This window comes from Ascaphus truei, chromosome 4, assembly GCF_040206685.1.
Source record: "Ascaphus truei isolate aAscTru1 chromosome 4, aAscTru1.hap1, whole genome shotgun sequence".
NCBI classification, from domain to species: domain Eukaryota; kingdom Metazoa; phylum Chordata; class Amphibia; order Anura; family Ascaphidae; genus Ascaphus; species Ascaphus truei.
Genome location: NC_134486.1, coordinates 280,362,657 through 280,388,005, shown reverse-complemented (window position 1 = coordinate 280,388,005; position 25,349 = coordinate 280,362,657). Strand labels below are relative to the sequence as shown.

General features: G+C 42.7%; 1 protein-coding gene across 2 annotated transcripts in view; it reads right to left on the bottom strand.

Annotated features, from left to right (window-relative positions):
- The window catches only part of GRIK2 (glutamate ionotropic receptor kainate type subunit 2), a 925,501-nt gene that overhangs the window by 274,367 nt on the left and 625,785 nt on the right, over positions 1-25,349 (bottom strand). For both annotated transcript variants that reach the window (XM_075597530.1, XM_075597529.1), the window contains one exon: positions 7,252-7,458. In XM_075597530.1, coding sequence (XP_075453645.1) covers positions 7,252-7,458 — 207 coding nt within the window. The remainder of the gene's footprint in view (positions 1-7,251; positions 7,459-25,349) is intronic.

Sequence of the window (25,349 nt, the reverse complement as noted above, 5' to 3'; positions counted from 1 at the left end):
AACTCCCAATTCAGCATATTCTGCACTGTATGAGACCATACGAGGGGGGGAAGGGGAATGCACCCTGCAACGTGTCGCGGGGACAGGCTCCCCCGCCAACCAGAGTCCGCTCCCCCATATGGGAGGCTTGTGCCAGCCTTTCTGCCCGACTTCCCCATCCCCCCGCACGGGCGGACAACTGCCGCCGGGAGCAGAATCAGGCACCCACTTGCCAAAGCCCTGAGCGCCGAAACTTGAACTGCGGGGGGGCAGACTGTTAAGCGCCAACCTTTGCCGCCCTCTACCATCGCGCCTACCCCCGGCCCAGGGCCGCAACCACTAAGAGCGGCTGTACTAGCATATACATGCATATATATCCATCTATGTATACATGCCTATATACACATACATACACCTACATATATACATGTGTAAACGCACAAAAACCTATGCCTGTTTGCGCATCCTAATAAAATGTATATACATATATATCCACCTACATATCCATAAACATGCGTATGCACATATTTACACATACCTATATATATATATATATATATATATATATATATATATATATATATATCCCTATCCACATATACATACACTCACCCGCATACCTGCACATAACACCCATAAATACCTATACGTATATCCACGTATGTATACCACACACACACATATATATATATATATATACCTATACATATATACCTATATATACACATACCTACACATATATACCCATATATATATACCCATATATATCTATTTCTCTCTCGCTACCCAGACCACACATACATATATATACCCACCACACATATATATACCCGCACCACACACCTCTATACACCCACACCACACACATATGTATGTCCATATATATCCATCTATATACCCATCCCACACATATACACCCTTACCAAACCCATACACATATATATCCACACATATATACACATCCGTGTATGCCCACCCCCCTTTTTTTTTTTTTAAAGTTATTTATTTATTATAGATTTATCCCGACCGGCCCCCCCTGTACACCCCTTCTCACACCTGCTTTTTAACGACCCCACAGGTGTGGGGGGGTGGGGGGGTCGCGGGAGCAGCCGCATCTCCAGCCGCATGGCTAGCCGCTCCACCCCAACTCCCTTTGCCCCGAGACCACTAAACGCGTCCGTGGCGGTCCAAAGGGGGGATAGGAGGGGGCCTCTGCCCGCGCTACACTCCCCATCAGGAGAAGGAAGGCCCGACCCCCTTTCTGCTGCCCGCACAACGTGAGACTTCGCCTCAGCCCCCGAGCGGGCCGCGAGCCGCCGCCCACCCCCTTCCGCCACCCGCATGGGCCACACGTCTGCAGCAAAAGTGGACGTGCTGCCCGCCAGCCTGGCCTTAAGAAGGCTTTCCGGGAACTCCTCCCCTGGGCCGGGGAGGTAGGTGTGGGGGGCGGGCCAGCGAGGGGAAGGCCAGACCCCCCCGGTCATGAAGCCCCCCCGCCTATGGCTAGGGAGGCCGCTTTCGTTTAAGATTTTGAAAATCACTTTTTAAAGTTTATCCTGGAAATGTTTGTAAACACTGAGAGTTGAAGTTCAAAGTGGGATTTATTAATACCCTATTTCTCCTTTATCAAGCTCTGTTTATTAGTTGATCCATTTACATGGAGGGAATGTTTTTAAAAAATATTATCTTATCATTATGCTGGTGTAAACAAGCATAAATATGAACAACCCTTATCCTACTTTCCTAGTCACGCAGTATATGAAAACAATGGAAAATGTTCAGAGTTTTATTAATGTTGAAAGGTGCAGTCCCTCTAAAAGCCAACATAATACAATAAAAGTGACATGTTTAAAGGGTTTCATGTGGGTTATGACAGGGCAGGAGAGCTTGGCTGCTTTCCTACACAATGCTCCCTCCATCATCTTGCAGACAGGCTCTAGCTGACAGACCCATATCACACCCTCAGCAAACAACCAATTCCCCACCCCAATCATGGTATACCCTACTGACCCTCCCAACTTCCTGGGGCCCAAGGAAACCAGACCTGTGGGTAAAAGATGCTTTTTTTTAAAAACCAAAATCAGATACCTATAAATACTGTACCTATAAGTATTTTTTTACATATCGTTTAAATGATTTGTAAGCATGTTGAGCTGAAACATGAGATGTTTGAGTGTATTTATCAGCTCCTAATGAACAGACAATGACTGCAAGCTCTAACCCCATATCCCACCACATCATATATATATATATATATATATATATAAATATATATATATATATATATATATATATATATATATATATATATATATATATATATATATATAGTCAAAAGGAGTGCTACTGAGCGTGGCCAAATGTATACAGCAAAAGTCAAAGATGCCCAATGCTACATCCAATGTGACAAAATACATACAGTACAGTAGTTAAATACTTCAATGTTAATATTCTCATGAGTAAGGGTCATTTAGTTAAAACCTTTGCCCAAAGTGTTAGAAGCCTGCAGCCACTTCATGGTATGACAGTATGCAGCTCCTACAGATGCAGCGGCCATTATTGAAACAAATTACGTGTCGTTTTCGTATGCCCTGCTGTACTCCGTGCGGCATTAATGCCGCCAATCGCCCCAGGCACACATGTTTATCATGGTTGATTTGTTTGAATTTCATGGATTGTGTGCAATTAAATGCTATGAAATTAATGAATTGTAATGTGTACAGTACTGTGCTACAGTGCTACTGTGTCAATTTCAGGTGTTTATAAGCCAGAACCCTAAAATGCTATTTTATGCATTCACCTGCACTCGTGTCTTAAGGCGGTATGGTTGGAAGAAATCCCGCGCCATGACATGGGTATTAAGAGGTATACACCGCGTGAAGTGTTTCAATAACGACCGCTGCATCTGTAACACTACCTGGAAAAATTCTCATTTATCTCTGCAGGGGAGGGAGAATGGTCTCAGTGGACCTGTCCTGCACAGGTACATAGAAAAACCTGCTACTATAAAAGTGGGCAGGGGTGGGCTTAATCCCTGTGAGGAGGGGCCACCAACTGCCAACCAACTGATTCCAGTTGAAATGTTTAATTAATAAACACACAGTCCCTGCAGGCTTTTCATCTGGTATCAGTTGGATGGAGGTTGGTGGCCCCTCCTCACAGGATTTAAGCTCAACCCTGCCAACTTTTTTAGTAGCAGGTTTTTCAATGTACCTGTGCATCACAGGCCCACTGAGACCATTCTCCCTCCACTGCAGAGGTAAATGATAATTTTCACAGGTAGTGTTAGGACCTGTTTACTGGTCCTGCCGTGACATGGTTACAGGCTTATAACGCTTTAGCCAAAGGGTTTAACTAAATTACCCTTACTCATTAGAATACTAACGTTGAAGTATTTATCTATGTATTTTGTCACATTGGATGTACAGTAGCATTGGGTATTTTTGTCTTTTGTTGTCTTTATCTACTCCCTTTCATCTGATGTCACCGCATGGCACACACAAGTTTACACAGGAAAACCCCATATACTTCCCCCCTTCTCTTACATTTATTGTCTCTCCTACAAGGACATGGTCATCTAAGGGTTGATGAAACTGAAAAATTTTAATTCAAAGGCCACAATTACATTTCTTTATTTCCAAAGGAACAAAGGCAGTTAATTGCCTGTTGTAAGCATAGTTACATTTGTTTAAGGAAGACAATTATGTTATTAAGTTCTTTACAAACTGGTGTCTTTTTTTTTGTCACCAGCATTGAACCTTTAGTAAATACACTTGTCTGAATTTTTAACTGCTTTTCTTGTGAAGAATGTCTTTATGATGTGTATCCTGTATCTCCTTTGCTGCAGCTTAGGTTCATTATGTCTTATTAGTTCTCAAACGGACTTTGAGAATAAATGATGTCTGCCCTCATTATGGCTTATGGGAACCTTTTACATATTTGTAAACTGTCATCATAATGTGCATCAATCTTTTGTAATCCAGGCTAAATAATCAGAGCCATTCCTCAAAGGTAACATTTTGCAGACCGCTAATCAATGTGTTCCTCTCATTTGGACACACTCTAATTCATTCAATTCTAAGTCCAAATAAGGCCAATGCTTAAAAGAGTAGAAATAATCATTTCCATTCTCTATAAACATTTCTCTCATCTATAGATCTCATTGCAGCAATTCGGGGGTTGTTACATTTCTTAAGATTAATTAAAACTCTGAGGCATGCTAGAACATCTCACGTAAAAATCATCTCCAAGGCATGCTATAACACACAAGCCAAGATTACATTTGTGAGATACACACGTAGTAAACGTTATTGCCCCCATTGATAACACAACATATTGCATCACAATGCAGAATATTACAGAGTTTCTATAGGATTGTATGGCAGTGAAGAATATCTCTCCAAAATTCGCCAGCATGAGAAATAACCTTTGTTACATCTATATTACTTGAGGTAAAATCATATACTCCACATTATAAGACGGAAACGTCAGTAGTGCAAAGACAAGCACGGATCTATAGTTTACTATACTTGTAAACTTGTAACGTTACTTGCATAATGTAACACCGTTTTCAACTTTTCTGTTGCAGGTTGTCTACCCCATACTGATTATTATGCTAAAGCACTACATTATTGTAACCCAAAAGCACCTCAGGATCTTCATAATTTGATAAACTACAGGCCCTTTTCAATAGAAAATTGCAAAAAAGCACCAATGCCCTCTTCACCCTATTGAGTAAACAGGGCATTACTTGCATCTTTATGGCATGCGATGCGTGAGTACTGTAGTTAGTATAGTGGAATGGTGTTAGTGGCATTAAACCCTTGGTTATCATAACGGTCATGAAGGCATGCATCGTGTACAGTATGTCTAAATGACCACAGTGATTACTAAGGTGTTAATACTGTAGGTAAAGCCATTCAAATCAATGGGAGTTAATGACAGAAAAGGTGCAATAACCCATATCGGCACTTGATGCATGTGCCCCTCAGTCTTTTGAAGGTCTGCAGTAATCAATTGTTACTCTGTTAGGGTTAAACAACAAATATAGACATTCCCAGATCAACAGAAATAAAAGAATACACAATTGAATGTGCAACATACCTTGGTCTCCATTGTCCCCTTCTTCACATATTTAATAAAACATCATATTAATATAATATTCACTTTTCTGTATAGTGATGTTAGTGTATACAGCACTATACATAGAGTTTTGCAAGTTTAATGAACCCCTGCACTTAAGAGCTTACAATCTAATTTTTGGTGCCTGAAGCACAGAGAGATAAAGGGCCTTATGCAGAGAGCATCGTTATTTCGAAATTCGCCATTTTTTGTACAATTTCGCGCAGAAACCGGCAGAAAATGGCGAGTTCCGAAAAACGCGCCATTTTGTTTTTTCAATTGCTAAAATTCGCCTCGCGGCTGGCGAGAACCTCCATCTCGCCATTTTTAAAACTCTCCGAATGCAGAGAGGTGCGAACGGCAAGTAGCGGCTGTTCGCGCCAAAAAATGACGCGATTCTCGCATTTTTGCCGCGCCAGGAAAAGATGGCAAGATGGCGCTCGCCGCCTATAGTAAAGGGGAAAAAAAAGGCGCGAATTTGTTTTTACACGTTTCTGAAGCGCGCATCTCGCCAATTTAAACTCGCCACACGCATCCATGTTAAACATAGCAGAATTCGCACTTTTCTGCATATGGAGAATAAAACTCTCCAAAAAAGCTACTTTTTATGAAATTCGCCAATTTTTAAATTCTATGCTCTCTGCATGAGGCCCACAGTGAAATATCCAAGGTCACAAGAAGAGTTAAATGGGGATTTCAACTTGGTTCATGCAATGCAGTGCAGGATTGTTACTCTTAAGCTATTTTGAGTCTGTAATTGTACCTTAACAGGAATGGTTTACTTATTTGTGTCCTTTTTTTCACTGGTAATTACAATGAAATTTGAAATTTGAACAGACCACGCAGACGCAACATAGAAAGAGACAGAAGATGTCCATTTCCCTATCTGCAGTGAAACCTCCGAACCTATTAGGTATTTTGGTTTACTTCATATTTAGAATCACCCTGTATTTCTCCCATGTGTTTTTGAATTCCCTTACTGTATTACTGTACAGTAGCTTCCACCCCCTCTGTTGGGATGCTATTCCAGGAATCCCTTACTAGATCACTGAAGTATTTCCTCACATTCACAGAAGCCACCCTCCAGCCTCTGAGCATGGTCTCTTGTTCATTACTTCTCTTTATTTGTGCAAAACCCTTGATTTATTTGAATTTTTTTATTTGTACAGTGTATTAACAAAATTATAAGAATGCTCTGAAAGTATGTACATGTGCCAAAAACTGCACATACTGTATAAGGAGATGGTCAAACCTTTTTTAAGTTCTTGCATGTGATGAATTGTGGATGTAAAAATGGCACATTGTCCAGAGTTTTCAAAAAGAAAATCACATAGAAAATCATATGATTCATCAAATTCAGCAAGTTTCTCTTTGACATTTCCAGATTTTGTTAAACCCTAAAAGTCAGGGAATGAGGCAAAATTGTGAAAAGTATTTTTTTAATATTTTTTTCTGGGACTAAAATAAAAGATATAATAGAATACCAATTGTGCATAAAATTGTTGTTTTTAAATCATGCAATTGAAACTTAATTCATCTTACAAAGTACATATACACGTCTATAGTTGCTATGATAAAATCATTCATCACATAATGTACATTTAGATGCCTCAGTTTTTATTAGGTGTTGCATTAAGAAATGTTGCTTGGAACAGGGACTTATCACTGTTGGAGAGAAACTGCCTCTAAATCAAGCAGTGTGCTGTTTAGTTGCACACAGAAAATCAACCAGACTCCACCTGGCTGATTAGGACTTTTAGAAAAAGCCTGGTCTGAGACATAAGGAGCTGACATAAGGAAAATGAGGGCTGTGTTCTTGGAGCTAGCCAAAAGGGAACCAGACTTCTATGTCTGGACCCTCAAGCAGACAACTACCACTGACCTGAAGGGCCACCTGCGTTAAGGTACCGTTGAGACTTTGGGATGATAAGTGGCCGTCTCCATTGCATACCTCTGCACACATCTCTTACAGTGCTCTATTCCATTTTGCTCAAAATAAAACAGGTTTTTCATATCCAGATATAATGTTTTTAAAATTATACGATGTTTAAAGGAGTTTATATTTAAAATATTGAGTTGAGCATATTGATTAAATAGAAAAAAAATTAAGCAACTTATGAAAGTTATAAAACATATTCAAAATTAACTTACATGGTCCATAAGTTCTCGAACCATCCCATTCCATTGTAGAGTAGCATCATCCTGGGCTCCATATTTACCATCCTCCACCAATCTTATTTCATATGTGAATCCAAGAATGCTAGCCAGCTCTCTGAGGAGGTCAATACAATATCCCTCAAATCGGTCATTTCCATAGAGGGGTTTATCAGATTTCTTGAACATCACATAAGGTTCCTCCTAAAAGATGAAATAAATATTTTTTCACACTTGTGATTTAAAAGACAAATAGCATTTTTTTTAAATATAACTATCAAAAGTTTACTCAATGTAAGTAGGACATATTCTAAGTAAAAACGCTGTAATATAGAATTGCTAATAATTTTCAGTATTTAATACACAGAAATGGTATATATATATATATATATATATATATATATATATATATATATATATATATATACAGTGTTCGACAAACCTATACATTTGCTCGCCCCGGGCGAGTGGATTTAACATCGTGGCGAGCTCCTATTGGCCCAAGCAGCATACGTTTGGTACTAGGTGGCGAGTAGATTTTTTTGTGTGGCGAGTAGATTTTTTGGTGGTTTGTCAACAACTGTGTATGTATATATATATATATATATATATATATATATATATATATATATATATATATATATATATATATATATATATATATATATATATATATAACACAAAGACAGGAACTCTCAGTATACGAGGTAATTAAGTAATTGTATTGTATTGTATTGTATTGTATGTCTTTATTTATATAGCGCCATTAATGTACATAGCGCTTCACAGTAGTAATACATGTGGTAATCGAATAAATAACAGATAATCTAAAAAACAGATCATGGGAATAAGTGCTTTAGACATAAACATAACATTAAGGAAGAGGAGTCCCTGCCACGAGGAGCTTACAATCTAATTGGTAGGTAGAGAGAACGTACAGAGACAGTAGGAGGGAGTTCTGGTAAGTGCGTCTGCAGGGGGCCAAGCTTTATGTATCATGTGTTCAGAGTGTTCACAGTGCTATTCATATGCTTCTTTAAGCAAGTGTGTCTTAAGGTGGGTCTTAAAGGTGGATAGAGAGGGTGCTAGTCGGGTACTGAGGGAAAGGGCGGCATTCCAGAGGTGTGGGGCAGTCAGTGAAAAAGGTTTAAGGCGGGAGAAGGCTTTAGATAAAAAGGGGGTAGAAAGAAGACATCCTTGAGCAGAACGCAAGAGTCGGGATGGTGCATAGCGAGACATTAGGGCTGAGATGTAAGGAGGGGCAGAAGAGTGTAAAGCTTTAAAAGTGAGGAGAAGAATGGAGTGTGAGATGCGGGATTTGATCGGAAGCCAGGAGAGGGATTTCAGGAGGGGAGATGCTGAGACAGATCTAGGAAAGAGTAGAGTGATTCTGGCAGCAGCATTTAGGATAGATTGTAGGGGAGACAGGTGAGAGGCAGGAAGGCCGGACAACAGGAGGTTACAGTAATCAAGACGGGAGAGAATGAGGGCCTGAGTCAGAGTTTTAGCAGTCGAGCAACAGAGGAAAGGGCGTATCTTTGTTATATTGCGGAGGAAAAAGCGACAAGTTTTAGAAATGTTTTGAATGTGAGGGGCGAATGTGAGAGAGGAGTCGAGTGTGACCCCTAGGCAGCGTGCTTGGGCTACAGGGTGAATGATCGTAGTTCCAACAGTAATGTGGAAGGAGGTAGTAGGGCCTGGTTTGGGAGGAAGTATGAGGAGCTCTGTTTTAGCCATGTTGAGTTTAAGGCGACGGAGGGCCATCCAGGATGATATAGCAGAGAGACATTCAGAAACTTTGGTCTGTATAGCAGGTGTAAGGTCGTGAGTTGAAAAGTATATTTGTGTGTCGTCAGCATAGAGGTGATATTTAAACCCAAAATATGTTATTAGGTCACCTAGAGAGAGTGTGTACAGAGAAAAGAGAAGAGGTCCCAGGACAGAGCCCTGGGGTACCCCCACAGAGAGATCAATAGAGGAGGAGGTGTTAGCAGAAGAGACACTGAAAGTACGATGGGAGAGGTAGGATGAGATCCAGGATAGAGCTTTGTTCCGAATACCAAGAGTGTGGAGAATGTGAAGGAGAAGAGGGTGATCCACAGTATCAAATGCTGCAGAGAGGTCGAGTAATATGAGCAGAGTGTAATGACCTCTGTCTTTGGCAGCATGGAGGTCATCAGTTATTTTAGTGAGGGCTGTTTCCGTGGAGTGAGCAGTGCGGAAGCCAGATTGTAGAGGGTCTAGGAGAGAATAGGTGTTGAGAAAATGGAGCAAGCGAGAGAATACAAGACATTCAAGGAGTTTAGAGGCAAAAGGCAGGAGGGAGACAGGTCGATAGTTAGAAAGACAGGTAGGGTCAAGTTTGCTGTTTTTCAGTAATGGTATAACTGTTGCATGTTTGAAGGAGGATGGAAAGGTTCCAGAGCAGAGGGAGGAGTTAAAAATGTGTGTGAGCGTAGGGATTATAGTAGGAGCAAGAGGTTTTAGGAGATGGGAGGGAATGGGGTCAAGAGGGCAAGTGGTAGAGGGAGAAGAGGCGATCAACAGCGACACATCCTCCTCTGAGACAGTGGAAAAAGAGTCAAGGAAGGCAGGAGGAGAGTTAGGAAGAGGTGAAGGATGGGAAGAAGAAACAGAGGGAATGTTCTGACGTATGGATTCCACCTTTTCCTTAAAATAGTCAGCAAAGTCCTGAGCAGACATGGAGGAAGGAGAGGCAGCTGAGGGTGGTTTGAGTAGAGTATCAAAGACAGAGAAGAGTCGGCGTGGGTTACACTTGTGCATGTTGATTAGTGCAGAAAAGTAGGCTTGCTTAGCTTGCGAGAGGGCAGAGTTGAAACAGGATAGCATAAATTTGTAGTGAAGGAAGTCTGCGAGAGTGTGAGACTTCCTCCAGAGGCGTTCAGAGGAACGAGTGGAGGAACGCAGTATGCGCGTGTGGGAATTTAGCCAGGGTCTAGGGTTAGAAGGGTGAGTGCGGCAGAGAGAAAGTGGGGCATGTAGATCAAGAGAGGAGGACAAGACAGAGTTGTAGTTCCTGACCAGGTTGTCGGGGTCTGTAGCAGAGCTGAGAGAGGAGAGAGAGGAGCATAAAGTGGACTTAAAGTCAGGTAAGTGAATAGAGCGCAGGTTTCTGCAGAACCGGGGGGTAGATGGAGGTGGAGAAGGGGAGAAGCGAGATAGAGAGAATGAGATGAGATGATGGTCAGAGAGAGGAAAAGGGGAAATGGAGAAATCGGAGAGAGAGAAGTTCTTAGTGAAAACCAGGTCTAAGTAGTGGCCATCCTTGTGGGTGCTGGCTGCAGTCCACTGTTGAAGGCCAAAAGAAGAGGTTAGAGAAAGAAAGCGGGAAGCCCAAGGGAGAGAGGGGTCATCAATGGGGCAATTGAAGTCCCCAAGGAGAAGAACAGGGGAGTCTGAGGAGAGGAAGAAAGAGAGCCAGGATTCAAAGTGAGAGAGAAAGGCAGAAGGGGGATGAGTAGAGGTAGGTGGGCGATAGATGACCGCCCCATGAACAGGGAGAGGAGAGAAAATCTGGACAGTGTGAGCCTCAAAGGAGGGAAAAGCAAGAGAGGGAGGAATAGGAAGGGTTCGGTAACGACAGAGAGAGGAGAGCAGGAGCCCCACGCCTCCACCCCTGCCATCAGTGCGCGGAGTGTGGGAGAAGGAAAGGCCACCATAGGAGAGGGCAGCTTCCAGAGCAGAGTCAGACTGAGTGAGCCATGTCTCAGTTATGGCAAAGAGAAGCAGGGAGTGAGAGAGAAAGAAGTCATGCACAGAGAGGAACTTGTTAGAAAGGGAGCGAGCATTCCAAAGGGCACAGAGAAAGGGAGAGAGGAGGGAGGGTGGCAGGGGATGGGTATGAGGTTGGAGGGGTTGACACCAGAAGGAGTAGAGGTTGCAATTGGCAGGCAAGGACGAGCGCATGTAGGAATAAGACAGGGACCAGGATTGGGAGAGATATCCCCAGAAGCAAGGAGGAGAAGCATGAATAGAAAGAGGATGTGTGAGGATGATTTGTAGAGGTGATTTTTAGTGCAGGGGATATAGCTGTGTGGTGTCAGAGGACACAGGTAAGAAAGGAGTTCATGTGAAAAGAGAAGTGGTGAAGGAAGGAGAGATTGAGATATATGAATAGAGTTAGAGACATACTGAGGCTGGTAAAAAGAAGTGCATAAATGCGGCGAAGCCGAGGGACTTTAACCCAGCCAGGGCATTATTGGCCAGTAATGCCCTGTTCTGAGGGGATTATTACTAATATAGGCTAAATGTAGAATTTTTTCAGAAATAATAGACACTTTTGTATAGTTAAATAGATTTTTTATTAAAATAAAATGGTAAATACATGAATCCACCCATACATACTCTTACACTGCAGATATCTATATCCACACACTGCCGCCCCCCTCTGTGTACACACACACACAACACAGCAGATCTACACACACACAAACTGCTGCTACACACACACACAACACAGCTCCTCCTCACACACAGCAACTCTACACACACACACACACACGCACGCACGCACGCACACACACACCCACACAACACAGCCCCTCTACACACAACACAGCCCCTCTACACACAAACTGCTGCTACACACACAAACTGCTGCTACACTGGCGACATACTTTATTCGAGCTCGGCTAGTCTCACGAATTCGGGTATACTCGAGTATATTGAGGTTATTGACTGTTTTCTGCCCGAGTGCATTGCGTTATTTTCCAGGCAGGGATTGAAGCATTTTATTCCCGCTGGCTGCAATACTGCACAGTATATATATATATACTGCATTACAATTCATGAATTTATGCCATCTGGTAGACACGCGAAGTATTGCAGCCTATTAAATCCTAATCATTATCATTTAACAGATCAGCCGCCCGTCAGCCAGGCATGAACCATGGCTGGGAAGGCAAACGCAACGGGGCTTGTCAGAGGTGAGAAGCGGCGCATTCCAGGTATCTGCCAGGTACAAACTGGGTATTTGCTCGAATAAAGTGTGTCGCAGCAGTACACACAAATACAACACAACAGCACAGCACACACAGCTGCTGCTAACTCATAAACACTGCTGCTGCTGCTAACTCATAAACACTGCTGCTGCTGCTGCTGACACACACACACACACACACACACACACACACACACACACACACACACACACACACACACACACAGAGAAACTACAGCCAGAAACAACCTGCAGAAAGACACTCACTTGCTTTGCAGGCTCCCTCTCTCCCCCACCCCACCAATTCAACTGAATCTTCTCAGTTCACGGAGCAAGGGGGAGGAGTCAACCTGTGGCTGATACTTCTTAACCAATCACCTGCCATGTCTCAGAGCTGTTCCTACTTTTAGACCAATCCCCTGCCCTGTCTCAGCTCTTCTGAAAGCTGATTGGCTGGAAATAATCACATTGAAATCAACATTTTATACGCAGCTAAATTTCCGGGCATTACTGATTGGATAATGCCCGGAATTTTAACCAATCAGAGGGCAGGAATTTCAATAATGCCCGGAATTTGACTGCTTTAGCCTATAATATGTAATACTCAACATTTTGGAGTCCCAAACATTGAGTATTAAATATCACCTCATTGTATAATGAGAGTGCCTGTCCTTTCTTCTACTATTCTGTATTTCCCAATTTTTGGAATTACTCACAAGGCAGGACATCGATGCTACGGAAAAGTGATTGCCCTGTTCTGGACTGTGTATATCTGTATGTATGTATGTATATACAATATGTATATGTGTGCATATGTATATATATATATATATATATATATATATATATATATATATATATATATATATATATACATATACATATACATATACATATACACATATATATATATATATATATATATATATATATATATATATATATATATATATATATATATATATATATATATACCATAATACTGAGTTAAGTTATGGTGAGTAAAAAAAGTGACAAAAACCCTCCACAGGAAAGCAAATATGCAAATACAACTGTATAAGACATGCAGATGAGCATACAGTTGTACACTGGCGACACACTTTATTCGAGCTCGGCTAGTCCCACGAATTCGGGTATACCCGGGTGTATTGAGTTTTGTGACTGTTTTCTGCCCGAGTGCATTGCGTTATTTTCCAGGCAGGGATTGAAGCATTTTATTCCCGCTGGCTGCAATACTGCACAGTATATATATATATATATACTGCATTACAATTCATGAATTTAAGCCATCTGGTAGACACGCGAAGCATTGCAGCCTATTAAATCCTAATCATTATCATTTAACAGATCAGCCGCTCGTCAGCCAGGCATGAACCCAGGCTGGGAAGGCAAACACAACGGGGCTTGTCAGAGGTGAGGAGCGGCGCATTCCAGGTATCTACCAGGTACATACTGGGTATTTGCTCGAATAAAGTGTGTCGGTGCAGTATTTGCATATATATATATATATATATATATATATATATTGTGATATATTGAAGCAAAAGGTGTTTGAGGGGAGGTACATAGGACCCAGCACCTTCCAGGGTGTGTTCCCTTCACTCTCATCTGAGCCTAATTAATGAGCTTCAAGGTTAAAAGGCAGCGCAGACAGCTTCCTGGGCTGCTGCTGTGCTGATCTGAAGGCACACACACAGACAGCCCTGTGAGATACTGCAAAGGGAAGCTGCAGGTACAGTGTCTAAAGTGGGGGAAGCGCTTTGTTTCCCCCCACTGTTAGTTAGGGACTAAGCTGCGTTAGTCAGAACTCTGAAAATGAGTTAGATTTTTAGTTTCTGTTTTATGTTATAAGTTAACCCTGTTCCTGCATTGTACCTGGCAAATAAACCCTCCTGTGCATCAACACTACGTTTCCCTGCCTTTGATCTGGATAAAAGAGACTGCAATGTGGTGTGGACATCACAATTGGTGGAGAATGCGGGCATTCCACAAGTCAGTGAAAGTGGAAAATGGAGGCATTTCTAACCTCGCTCCAGTACAAGCAAACAGAAAATGCTGCTATACTATTGCGGGGTTTGCAGGAGATGTCAAAATCCAATAATGAGAGCTTACAACAGATGACAAAGTCACAAACTGAAAGTACTGCGGCGTTAGTACAGCAGATGGCGCTGTCCCTACATCAGACGCTAAAAGAAGAGCAACACGAGGCACAACTTTACCTACACCAGGATCTCCGAGTCATGGGGGAGAAAATTACCGCCCAGACTAGCGTGGCCCCACAGGTAGCTCACCAGGTAAAATCGCACCTTATTCAGAAAATGACGATGGACGATAACGTTGAGGCGTACCTGTCAATTATCGAGCACACGATGCGAAGGGTGGCCAGTTGAGCAGTGGGCTGGAATAATTGCTCCTTTCCTGGTGGGGAACTCGCAGAAGGCCTATTATGACTTGAAGCCAGAGCAAGCGAAAAATTATGAAACCCTGAAGACTGAGATTATGGCATGGCTAGGTGTCACTGTCGCAGCTCAGGCCCAGCGGTTCCACTCCTGGTGTTACGATGCAGAAAAGGCTCCACGCTCCCAACTCTACGACCTCATCTACTCTGCGCAGAAATGGCTCCAGTCTGACAAATGTACAGCCGCCGCCGTCGTCGAAAGGGTGGTCATAGACCGGTTCCTGCGGAGTCTTCCTCGCACCGTCCAGAAGTGGTTCAGCCAGAATGACCGCCAAAGCGCAGAGCAGTTGGTCGCTCTAGTGGAACGCCACTTTGCTGAGGAGATGGCTGGAATACAAGTCCCGATGAGTTTCCCGGTCGCAGGTCCCCACACATCAGGCCTAGTGTGCCACAGGGACTCATAGACTCCCATAAAGGAGGTGGAAATCCCACTGCCCATAGAAGGGACTCTAGCCCCACTCCTTCCAATAAACTGGAGAAAAAACCCCGACCCAGTTTTGGGAAGTACACTGAGTGCTACAAATGTCATGAACTTGGACATGTGGCAGCAGTTTGCCCTATGAACCTTGACCGAATACAATGTGACATTTCTGTGGGGTATTTTTTGGGCGGGGTTCCTGCTGTTAAGCAGGTTGTTATAGAGAAAGGTCATTTAGAGAGGAGTAGGATGTGTGAAGTCAAAATAGATGGGATACCTGTAAGTGCAATGCTTGACACTGGTAGTACAGTTACATTGGTCGCTGCACGTCTAGTCCAGTCTGGGTTTCTACCAGGGGTCTCCTCACAGGTAACCTGTATCCATGGGGATGATTGCACTTACCCGGCTGCACGAATGAACATAGAAAACCTCATCGGTCCAGTACATCATCAGTTCGGGGTAGTGCCGAATCTGATGTATGAGGTACTAGTGGGTCAGGATTTCCCTTGGTTTTGGGAACTGTGGGAAAGGAAGTCTGATTGTGTTCAGGATGTGCCCTTGAGGTCTGAGGTTCCCGGTCCAGTAGACCCTGGTTCTCTGTTAGAGGTTATGGCAGGTGAAGGACCTGAGGTTGAGGACCCCCCAGAACTAGATTTTCAGGATTTACAGGTTGCTCCCATAAAGTTTGCCTCTGCCCAACTAGACGATTTGACGCTAGTAAACGCCAAAGCCACAATAGTGAGCATAAATGGGGTACCAGTTAACCCTGAGGTTACGCCATCACCACCCTACTTTGTCTACAACAATGACTTAGTCTATAGGGTAGAAAGAGAAGACCCTGATAGGTTAGAGCAGCTACTGGTGCCAAAGCCCTTTAGAAGTCAGGTAATGGACCTGGCCAATAGCCATATCCTGGGAGGACACCTAGTGGTAAAGAAAACCACTGATAGAATAAAGGCGCGATTTTACTGGACGTTATTGTGAGACATGTCCAGAGGGTCAAATTACCTCACCAGTAAAATCCTTCCGTAGTCCGTTCATACCCTTGCCCATTATTGAAGTTCCTTTTGAACGTATCAGAATGGATCTGATAGGCCCATTACCAAAGTCAGCATGGGGCCAACTACACATTCTAGTCATTGTAGACTATGCCACAAGATATCCGGAAGCGGTTCCCCTCTGGAATACATCCGCTAAAGGCATAGCCAAAGAATTAATGTTGTTGTTTACTCGGGTTGGGATCCCCAATGGAATATTAACAGACCAAGGAACCCCTTTTATGTCCCGGGTTACGAAAGAGCTATGAAGGTTGTTGAATATCAAACATTTACACATCTCGGTCCATCACCCGCAAACCGACGGCCTAGTGGAGTGGTTTAACAAGACTCTTAAACATATGTTATGGAAGGCCATAGACCGAGATGGTAAAAATTGGGATTTTCTCTTACCGTATTTATTGTTTGCCGTAAGAGAAGTTCCTCAGGCATCTACAGGTTACTCCCCTTTTGAGATGTTGTATGGGAGACACCCACAAGGTATACTTGATATGCTCAAGGAGACCTGGTAAACAGAGTCAACACCCCACGTAGCATAATAGAGCATATTTCCCAGATGCAGGATCGCACTGCAGCAGTGTTGCCGATTGTGCGACAACACATGCAGCAAGCCCAGAGTTCACAACAGAACTCTTATAACCGGAATGCCAGACTTAGGGTGTTTGGGCCGGGAGATAAGGTGTTAGTGCTGGTACCTACAGTAGAATGTAAATTTTTGGTCACCTGGCGAGGACCCTACGAAGTCCTAGAAAGAGTAGGAGAGGTCAATTATAGAGTTAGTCAGCCCGGGAGGAGGAAGCCAGAACAGTTGTATCATGTGAATTTCTTAAAGCCCTGGAAAGAGAGGGAAGCGTTGTTTACTGTAGTTCGGACTGTACCATCTAGGGAACCTTCTGTTCCTGAAGTGAACATTGCTGACACCTTGTCTGGCCCTCAGAAACAGGAGGTAAAGGAGTTTCTTGTGCGCAATGCCCGAGTTTTCTCCCCTGTACCCGGGAGAACCTCGGTTATTGAGCATAATATCCATACAGAACCTGGGAAGGTCATACATCTTAAGCCCTATAGATTACCTGAGGCTAGGCGACAGGCCATTAAAGAGGAGGCACAGAAAATGTTGGACCTCGACGTAATCGAGGAATCATTCAGTAACTGGTCGAGCCCTATCGTGTTGGTTCCGAAACCGGATGGCTCGATCAGGTTCTGTAATGATTGTAGGAAACTAAATGCAGTCTCCTAATTTGATACATACCCTATGCCACGGGTGGACGAACTGATAGACCGGGTAGGTGATGCCTGATACTTAACTACCCTTCATCTGACTAAGGGGTATTGGCAGGTACCTCTAACACAGGCTGCTAAAGATAAAACAGTGTTTTCCACATCAGGTGGGCTATACCAATATAAGGTCCTACCCTTCGGTCTACATGGGGCTCCAGCAACCTTTTAGAGGTTGATAGACCGGGTGTTGAAGTCCCATATAGACAATGCCGCGAGCTACCTGGATGATGTGATCATTCACAGTAAGGACTGGGACTCTCACCTGGAAAAGGTACAGGCAGTGCTAGACTCCCTGGAGGAAGCGGGTCTGACGGCAAACACTGCTAAGTGTGCCATCGGTTTAGAAGAAACCAAGTACTTAGGGTATACGGTTGGGAGAGGGCTTGTGAAACCGCAGGTGGCAAAGATGAAGATAATTAGGGAGTGGCCGAGACCAGTAACCAAGAAACAGGTTAAAGCCTTCCTCAACCTGGCCGGTTACTACCGTCGCTTTATAGCTGACTTTGCCACCCTCTCAACCCCTCTGTCCGACCTAACGAAAGGGAAGAGTTCGGTCATGTTGAAGTGGTCTGACCAGGCAGAGAAAGCTTTCCAAAGCTTAAATGACGCCTTATGTGCTCATCCCGTCCTGATCACCCCGGACTTCACCAGGGACTTTCAGGTTCAGTGTCACGCTTCCAATGTAGGGATAGGAGCGGTCCTGTCACAAAGAGTCGGAACGGAGGAACACTCCATCATATATATCAGCCGAAAGCTAACTGTCCGTGAGAAGAGATATGCCGTAGTTGAGAAAGAGGGCTTGGCCATCAAATGGGCATTAGAGACTCTAAAATATTATTTGATAGGGAAAAAATGTACCCTAATAACAGACCATGCACCCTTAAAGTACATGCAACAAAATAAGGAAAAGAATACTCGTGTAACCCGCTGGTTTTTGAGTCTCCAGGGGTTCCAGTTCACAGTTGAACACAGGCCAGGCTCCAAACATGGAAATGCTGATGCATTGTCCCGAGTATACACCTTCCTATTTTCAATTGCTCACCCGATAACAATTGAGCAAAGGGGGGGTGGGGGTATGTGATATATTGAAGCAAAAGGTGTTTGAGGGGAGATACATAGGACCCAGCACCTTCCAGGGTATGTTCCATTCACTCTCACCTGAGCCCTAATTAATGAGCTTCAAGGTTAAAAGGCAGCACAGACAGCTTCCTGGGCTGCTGCTATGCTGATCTGAAAGCACACACACTGACAGCTCTGTGAGATACTGCAAAGGGAAGCTGCATGTACAGGGTCTAAAGTGGGGAAAGAGCTTAGTTTCCCCCACTGTTAGTTAGGGACTAAGCTGTGTTAGTCAGAACTCTGAAAAGGAGTTAGGTTTTTGTTTCTGTTTTATGTTATAAGTTAACCCTATTCCTGCTTTGTACCTAGCAAATAAACCCTCCTGTGCATCAACACTACGTTTCCTTGCCTTTGATCTGGATAAAAGAGACTGCAACGTGGTGTGGACATCACAATATATATATATATATATATATATATATATATATATATATATATATATGTATATATATATATATATATATAATACTTCAACGCAATTCAAGGGGATTATTGAATTGTGCAGAAGTATAATTCCAGAAATAAACCTCAGTTGAACAATATGTCTAATTGGCAACATGGGAAACATGAATTGCTTTTGTTGAAATTGTAATCTCAATGTTGATCTGTTTAAAACAGGCAAAGCTTCTCAATTAGTGAGCTATTCACACGAAATGCTACACTTTTTTTTATATAAACGCTAAAGTGTATTGTAAATTAGTATCATTATTATGGCAATAGATACATTTCTGAAAAAGAAAATAGAGACAAAAAAAAACAGGTTTTGCATTCTGATTTACTTGCCTACAACTTATTTTAACATACAGTATATCCTGTTGGAGAGTAAATGCATTCTGATTTTTATGTGAAGATGAGTATGTAATTTCCTTCTGTGTATGCAAGTGCATTGGAGCATTACGCATCATAAAATGATGATTTGGATACCAAACTTGCTATTCAAAGACTTGGGTGCAATATTAAACTATTTACTGCCAGATATTTGGCAAAACAAAGTTACATAGCTCTGTTTATGGTTCCTCTATCATTCCTGAGGTCTAGCTTAAAAGGCATTTTCTCATTCAGCAGATGTGTTTCAAATAATTCTTGCTACAGTATTTAAGATATTTCATAAATACAAATCATAGAATAATTTTTACTTCATAAATGCTCACCACTAAAATCTTTCCAATTTTCTGTGATAGGGAATGTAAGATAAATCCTGTATGCTAGCTATGATATATACTAGCTCCTTACATTTTTAACATTCTGTAGTTGAATTAATTGTATATACTATGAAGACAGGCTACTGATAAAAATAACAATTTTGAAATGCATGATAATTAAAAAAAAAAAAGCAGAATAGCATGCTTAAAAAATTATAATACAGACCAATACAATATCTGAACCCTTGTGGTGACCTTATTTTTGCACGTTTTCTCCAAACAATAGGGAAATTTCATCTCGTTCAAGAACTTTGGGACGCATTTACAAAGATTTTATTTGAAATAATAAGGTGCATTAAAATCAGTGCTAAGAAGTATTACAAATCTTAAAAAAATGTGCATTGTACATATGCAGCCACCAGTATTAGAACACTTACCTGGGAAATTCTGGGAGATTCTGGGGCAGTCTCACAATAAATGCCTCAACATGCCACAACATTTCTGTGAGATTCTTAATGGCCCATAGGATTAACACCGCGGGGGGTCCCTGCAGTCCCATTCAAACTGAATGGGACTGCAGGGACACCTGCTGTTGTAATCCGATGGGCCATTAAGAATCTCACAGAAATGTTGAGGCAATGTTGCAGCAATGTTGAGGCATTTACTGTGAGACTGCCCCAGAATTTCCCAGGCAAGATTTCTAATACTCATGGCTGCATCTGTGTGTACAATATGAAGATTTCATACATATGACCCATAATGTGTTTGAAATTATTTTTCACTTATCCTTCGTGGGGAATTCCAGGCTTATAGTGTACAACTGTAAGGAATTTGCTCCTGGGTTTGTCTGAAACCTATTCCTTACAGAATTATGCAGCTTCTAGACAACTCCCCCTTGTTTCTGCAATCAGCATCCCCTGCTCCTGCAATCACTGCAGCATGGATGCCTCCTGTGCAGCTCTGTCACTGTGCTCCATCATTGGAGGAATTCCCCCACACCCCTTTGAGTGCTCCACGCCCTTCTTATACTGGGCTTGCCCTTTCCCTCATGGCTGAACATAGACTTTTTGAAGTGACTGTGCTTGCCACAGCATCTCTGTTTGGCCTGCCTTGGCCTTCTTGCCATAGCTACTAGTTTCTGGCAGACTCTGCCGTGCTGAAGCCGTTACACTGAAGTCCTCTGTGTTCTTGTCCTGCCTGCAGTTCCTGTTCCATGTGACCTTCCAGTAGCCTCCACCACTCTCAGCTGTACTCGCTAGGGGGTGCTGTTCTGTGCTGAAGCACTGGATCCTCTGTGCTATTCCTTTTGCAATCTTCCTCCTTCTAGCGGCCTCCACCACTCTCAGCTGTACCCGGCTAGGGGGTGCTGTTCTGTGCTGAAGCACTGGATCCCCAATTCCTGTTTCAAGCTCTCTACGCTGAAGTGGTAGTTCCAGTTTCTTGTCCTGCCTGCAGTTCCTGTTCCACGTGACCTTCCAGTAGCCTCCACCACTCTCAGCAGTACTCGGCTGGGGGGTGCTGTTCTGTGCTGAAGCACTGGATCCACTGTGCTATTCGTTTTGCAATCTTCCTCCTTTTAGTGGCCTCCACCACTCTCAGCTGTACCTGGCAAGGGGGTGCTGTTCTGTGCTGAAGCACTGGATCCCCAATTCCTGTTTCATGCTCTCTACGCTGAAGTAGTAGCTCCAGTTCCTGCTCTCTACGCTGAAGCGACTTCTACCTTGTTTTCCTGTTGATGACCTCTGCTCGTGACTGCGACCTCCGCTCCTGTGCCACCTGCCCTGACCCTGGCTTGTCTACCGATTGCCCTGCCTTCTCCAGTCCTGACACGGCTACGTTTGACCATGGAATTCGCAACCCAGATCCGGCTTCGTGGTCTAAGGTCGGTGTATATCTATCCCCACCTCAGCCCCGCGGTCCGGTCCAGGTTTGTGGTGAGCATAACCGTTATAACAACGCAATTAACAGAATGATGTATTTTTTTTTATTTAGAACTAGTATTTGTAAATAGCAATTATTAGTATCATTTATGTATAATAGCCATACTATGAAAATAATAAATTTTGTTAACCTATATAATTAAACATTCGAAGCATGGGAAATAAATCTATGGGTTGGTACAGTAACTTCACTATTAAAGGACTTTTTAGGGTTTATGCCAAATTGAACCTAGTGGATGATTTTGATGCATTTTCTTTTTTTTTGGACAGAAATATTATTTTTTGGCACATATCATTAATATATGTGCACCTACAGTAGTAGTTCAGTACATATGTGAACACGAGCGCAATTAAATTAGCTTTCCTTCTATTATGTTTGTGCCAAATAAGCTGTATGTGGCACTTGCTTACAACATAGGGGCATCCATAAACAGAGAGGAAATGGTGAACCGCGGTCACAGCATTCAGTTTTCTTGTTTTTAACATGTTTTTAAACCAATTTCTTTTCTTATTCTTATCTTAGAATATTTGTGTATTGTGTGGTGTTTGTTGCATGTACCGGCCCTTGTATATACAGGGTGACGTTGGATTGATTCAAATGGTTTAATGGTTTGAGGGTGAAGGGGAAGGTCCATCCCTGTGATTGAATAATTAATTTGACACGTCATCCCCTATATAAGGTTCGTTAGTATGCATGGGTAATCACTCTTTGAAAAAGTCCATCATTGGACGAAACGCGTCAGAGTGTATTGTTCCTGATGTTCACTGTTAGTCTTCAATAAAGTTTTTAACTTTTTTCAATGCATTGGCTGTTGGAGTTACTGTGACCACGGTTCACCATTTCCTCTATGTTTGACGTCATTTCCGGCTGGAGCACGCCGACACCACGAGCAGCAAAGACAGAAGCTGCAGATATTTCAGCGTCCTGACCAGATTGAAACGGAGTCTGTGAGTACTGACCAGCTGAATTGCTTGTCGCAGGACACAGGGTGGAGGTGAGGCTGACGGACACGGACCAGTGACTTACCTTGAGGTGCCTCTCCAGGAGGTATCTCTCTGTACTTCTACCGGGTAAAAATCCTAGCTCACCACCCTGATGTGATTCCGGATGGGCTTCTATAGCCTTATAATTATAATCTTTTATGAGTGGTGTCTTTCTCCATGACCAATGGACAGTATCTATTATAGCCTGGGTAGCAGCCTCGGTACACCCAGGGGTTAATCCCCATATCTTTCTTTTGCATCCATAAACAGGACTTGTCTTCAGTTTTTTTTTTTGCATTTTATTTTTGGTGGAAATATGTCCTATTTTAAACAGGAAGATGCAATTTCAATTATAAATAGAAGAATAATCTAATTTGTTGACAATTGTTTCAACATTTTTAGCACCATGTTTAAATAGCTGCTATTTGAAAACTGTGTAAAAACTATTCAAAAATATAGTGTACCGATACCTAATAACAGAGAAGGTAAGACTCATCTTTTGGTTATTGTCAATTTAGTCACAATGATATGAAAATATTTGATTATACCTTGTAGAATTGTTTTTGTTAGATATGATGAGTACATATCTTCCATATGATTAAGTATGACGTGTATATTGGAAAATAGCAATGATGACAAAGAAGATGTTAAATTGTACAATAGCTTTCTTAAATGTTAAGTTCATTTGCATTTCTCCACATTGACAGAGAATCACAATGAAGATTGAAGGGGTCTTCTTATTCTGAATACTTTAATAGAATGTGATACTAGTATGTGGTGCACACTAAAGAATTAGAAAGGCAAATACAAGATTTTTGGGCAAATACATTAGGATTTCAGTTTGTCTTAGTTTGTTTATTGTTGACTCAGTTCAAAAGGCAATAGGGCTGTATTACTGCTTTTTAAATAGCTATGTTCATTTGACACATATATGAGTTTACAGTAGTATGAGAAATGTGTCGATGAATGCTGATTTTTGCCTGCTTTATAAGTAGTTGTAGACCATGGTTAAAAGCTGACATTTCAAGTTATTTTCTTTATTAAAAGTGGCTTAAATAATATTTGGATTCTCTCCATACTGCAAAAGACAGCCAGACAATTGTTCCACATATTTATTTCTTCCAAATTTGGATTCTGTTTGGGGGTTTTAAATTTGTTTAAAACTTAGAGGAATAATTCTGGTCTTGCAATAGACATGTGTGTAGAAAGGCCCCCCTGCTCTCCCGTTTTTCCCCTCCTTACCCTCACATGTGGGGATGTTGCTGGCAGGGCGACGGAGTTGCCAGTAGCTCCCGTCGCAGGGCGCCACCATATTGTGCGCGCGCATGCGCGACGAGTCACGCATGAGCAGAAGCGGCAGTTTGCAAGATAGGGGTCCTTGTAGGTTTGGGCATGTGAAGGGCACCCCGTGGCGGCCATTAGAGTCGCGCATGCGCAGTGTCCTATGCGCACACGGTCTCAATGTTAATTGAGCAGCAGAGAGACTACAACTCCCATGATGCTTAGAGAGAAGCTGCCAGGTGATGCATGATAACCAATGGAATGGGTGGATTGCTTCTGAAGGGAGCAAAGACTACTGCCTGCTGGGACAGGAAATGAGGAGTCAAGACCAGGACCCTGAAGGTGCAGGTAGTGTCCACGGAGCTGTGCTCCAGGGACTAGGCCAGAGGTTAACCCCCGGGGCCCAGTTAGTCCCCTGAGACATAGTAGAGGAACTCTGTGTATGATATAGGGAAAAGCCTTAAGATAGGGACTCCTTCACTATATCAATAGAGAGAGAGAGATGCTGCAGGACAGTGCCTGAATGTCAGTGCAGCTTGATAGCTGAGAGGCTTTCTGGACTCAATAGTAGAGACTGTTCCCAAAGGATCATCCGGCTGGGGGTCCCTCCCCAGTGGAGTCAGGCGGTGGAATCATCCACGCAAGGAGCAGCGCGCCGCGCAGCAGGACCATGTTGCAGAGTCGCTAATTGTTGCTGATTATCCTGGTCATGACTATGACCAGGGAGGTATATTAAGTGCACCACCGGGCCCCAACACAGGGAAGCGCTATCCTTCACACGTACACTATTGTTTTTGGACACTCAAGGGTTAAGTGCCCAAGTACATTGCTACGGAAAGAACTGAGTGTAATGCAATGATTGACATGTGGGGTGGTACCATGATTAAAATGATGAATGATACAATGATGTCTATGTAAAGAGGTTATTATTATTATGCTTATTAAATACTGTTCTTATTCAACTGCGAGTGTATTTACTGTGTATGTTGGTTCTGGTGAGGGAACACTCCCACCACGTTGGGATCCCTTTCCAGTGGAGGCGCTGCACCGTGTATAAGTATACCCCAGGCTCCCAGTGGCGGAGGTTCAGGCCTCCTGTTAGCCACACAGGTGACAGCAGCACGCGTAGTTGTAGTACCCCAGGGGTACAAGGGCTACATGTGATAAACATGTAATAAACAAAACATGGTTTTGGCACCACCGTTTTTTTAATTATCACTGCTCCTGTTTCCCAAGGCAGGGCTCTCACTGTCCTTAAAGTGGGATAAATTATCCCAAAAACAAGAAGGAAGTGAACACTTCAGATGTGCATCAAGTTATTTTTACTGTCAATTTTACTATGAAATAAAATAAACACAGAATAAAAACAATTTGATAGAAAACTGAGGTACTTCCTTCTTCATTTTATACATGTGATAAACATGGGAGAAGATTATAGTGTTATTAGGGTATTCACTAAA